At 41.2% G+C, this 2500-nt stretch overlaps 1 protein-coding gene across 1 annotated transcript in view; it reads right to left on the bottom strand.

Moving 5' to 3' along the window:
• LOC310787914 (homeobox protein Hox-B6a-like) overlaps positions 1-2500 on the bottom strand; it is a gene marked incomplete at both ends in the record, with an annotated part of 3166 nt that overhangs the window by 376 nt on the left and 290 nt on the right. The window contains one exon of the mRNA XM_083649368.1: positions 2307-2500. This exon is cut by the window's right edge and continues 290 nt beyond it. Coding sequence (XP_083505494.1) covers positions 2307-2500 — 194 coding nt within the window. The remainder of the gene's footprint in view (positions 1-2306) is intronic.

Raw genomic sequence — 2500 nt, 5'->3', positions numbered from 1 at the left:
CACATTCTATTCTATTCTATTCTATTCTATTCTATTCTATTCTATTCTATTCTATTCTATTCTATAGTTGAATTATCAGGCGGATCATCGCATGTTTGATGTCTGTTATAGGCTCTGCTTAAATTTTAAATGTATTTTTGGCGGGTTTTGCACAGCAGGCGTTATAAGATGGGGATCACTAACGTTATCAATCAATCAATCAATCAATCAATCAATCAATCAATCAATCAATCAATCAATCAATGAGTTATGTTTGTGACTCTGCAGCACTGTATTTGTGCTCATGTGCGTTTCTTTATCGACATGTTTACTCAAACAGGGTTTGAGTTTGGTTTTTATTTTGAGTGAAACATAAATTATGAATAGAATAATATAGAATAGAATAGAATAGAATAGAATAGAATAGAATAGAATAGAATAGAATAGAATAGAATAGAAACTAATTCTGTCTCTGATAAGTTTTGTAATAAGATTTTCTCCCTGTGAGCCTTTAAAGAAGCGGCCGTTTATTTTCGTGTTGGTGAGAAATGGCGTTATGAATCTGATTTTGTTCAAAGGAAAATAGGCTAATGTTTAAACTCGCTGATGATCCTGCATCAAAAGGAAAGGACGTGTTCATGTCTAAATAGGCTATAGCCTAAAGCAGCGCGTTGTTATAGTGCGTTACCATACACGTCTCAGTAATACTATAATAAAACAATGCAAGTCTGATGATAATAATATTTGAGTGTTGTTGTGGGTATCAGCTTCCAGCGCCTCTCCTCTCTCCTTCTAACCGACACTGCTAAACAAATGTTGTCAGTTTAGCAGTTTCACATTTCTGTATCGATCTAAGCCCTGCACATGTAGGCCTATATCATCATAAACATCAATAAAAGCCCAGATCTGGACTCAAAACCGGATTAGCGGCTGCGCGCTGGAGACACTCTGCTGTCACTATAGTGTGTCAGCGGGACGCTCCTGTCATATCCCATGCTGCATTCACTCAATAGCCTATCGCATTGTAAAGATGCAGTAATTATAATTATATGCTTTATTACTATAGAAATTGGAACTCACGTGCATTTACATTTATTTATCCACCTTTGTTTTATGGAATTGAACTGAAGTTGGAGCTTGTGAGACACATGAGGACGTAGTCTACACACAGCCTGCAGTGTGCATGTGTTTTCCAAATGAGGTCCAATCAGATTAGGCTGCGTTTCATTTCACTTTCAGCCCGAACTTCACTCATTATGACAATGTAATCATGTAACACAGCGCGAGGAGGGTCAGCACAACATATAGCTAACGCAGTGCCTTTTGAGAAGTCACAATTTCTCAAATAAAATCTGAGATTGTCCATTTAACTTCTTATGCATTGTATTTAGACCTTATGCTGCTAACCGAAAAATATGCCCACCCTGTGATGGACAAATTCAAAGCTAAGTAGGCCTATAGCCTATATACATTTTCATTGCATAGTGATAAGGAAGGGTGAAGGATGGCATTGTGCCTCGAGGCGATCTTGAAAAGCTTTCTAACGTCCAGCTGACGGAAGCAGAGGAGATATGGAAGAAAAAAAAGAAAAGAAAAGAAACAAGAGACAGTTGAGTATATGGGGGAGAAGAAGCATGCTTTTCCTTTTCTCACACACTCTCTCTATATCTCTCTATCTATCTATCTCTCTCTCTCTCTCTCTCTGACTTGCAGGGCGACGCTTTGGGTAAGCAAACTAAAAATATATCCTACAAGGCTTATTTTATGCCAAATGCATTAATGTTGTCAACAGACATCTATGATTTATCAATCTTATGATTTGTTGCTGTTTTCATGTTAGTGTTTAAATTATATTTTCCTGGGTGAGAGCAAGGATCTCCCCACCTCGGCTGCGCACTATAGCTCTATTCTATTCTATTCTATTCTATTCTATTCTATTCTATTCTATTCTATTCCATTAGTAGGCCTACGTTGTTTTTGTATTCCACTCTCTCTCTGTGTGTTTTCACCGTCAGCTGTCAGACAGTTTCCCTGCTAACTTTGTTCCGGTCAGGTCACATCCAGAAGCTACAACCAAAACAAACCCGGCTTGGTTTTTATGACGGACAATAAAGCAGAGCACGAGGGACTGACAGAGGAGCAAACGGAGATCATAAAACACGAGACGAGAAGCTCTCACAGGGCAGAGGAGAAGAGGAGAGAGAGAGAGAGAGAGAGAGAGAGAGAGAGAGACACTGACAGACAGAGAGAGAGCGCTCGCAACAAACGCCTTTTTATGACGGCATCATAAAACAGACTGACAGCAGAAGTTAGGAAGTTGGACTCACCGTTGCACGAGTTCATCCGCTGCATCCACGGGTAAACGGGAGTCGCCGGGTGCTTCTCGTCCAGCAGCCCCGCGCACTCCGCTTTCCGGTGAATGCCGTCTTGGCCCAGCGCGAGCGGGTGATCCTCCAGGCTGCACGCGCCGGTGCTGGGGTCCTTATTGTCCCGGTAGAAACTCGTGGCCGCCGCGGCCGCT

The sequence above is a fragment of the Poromitra crassiceps genome (genome assembly GCF_964638095.1).
Source record: "Poromitra crassiceps genome assembly, chromosome: 13".
In the NCBI taxonomy this organism is placed as follows: domain Eukaryota; kingdom Metazoa; phylum Chordata; class Actinopteri; order Beryciformes; family Melamphaidae; genus Poromitra; species Poromitra crassiceps.
The sequence above is the reverse complement of the archived record's forward strand: the minus strand, read 5'-3'. Positions and strand labels throughout refer to the sequence as shown.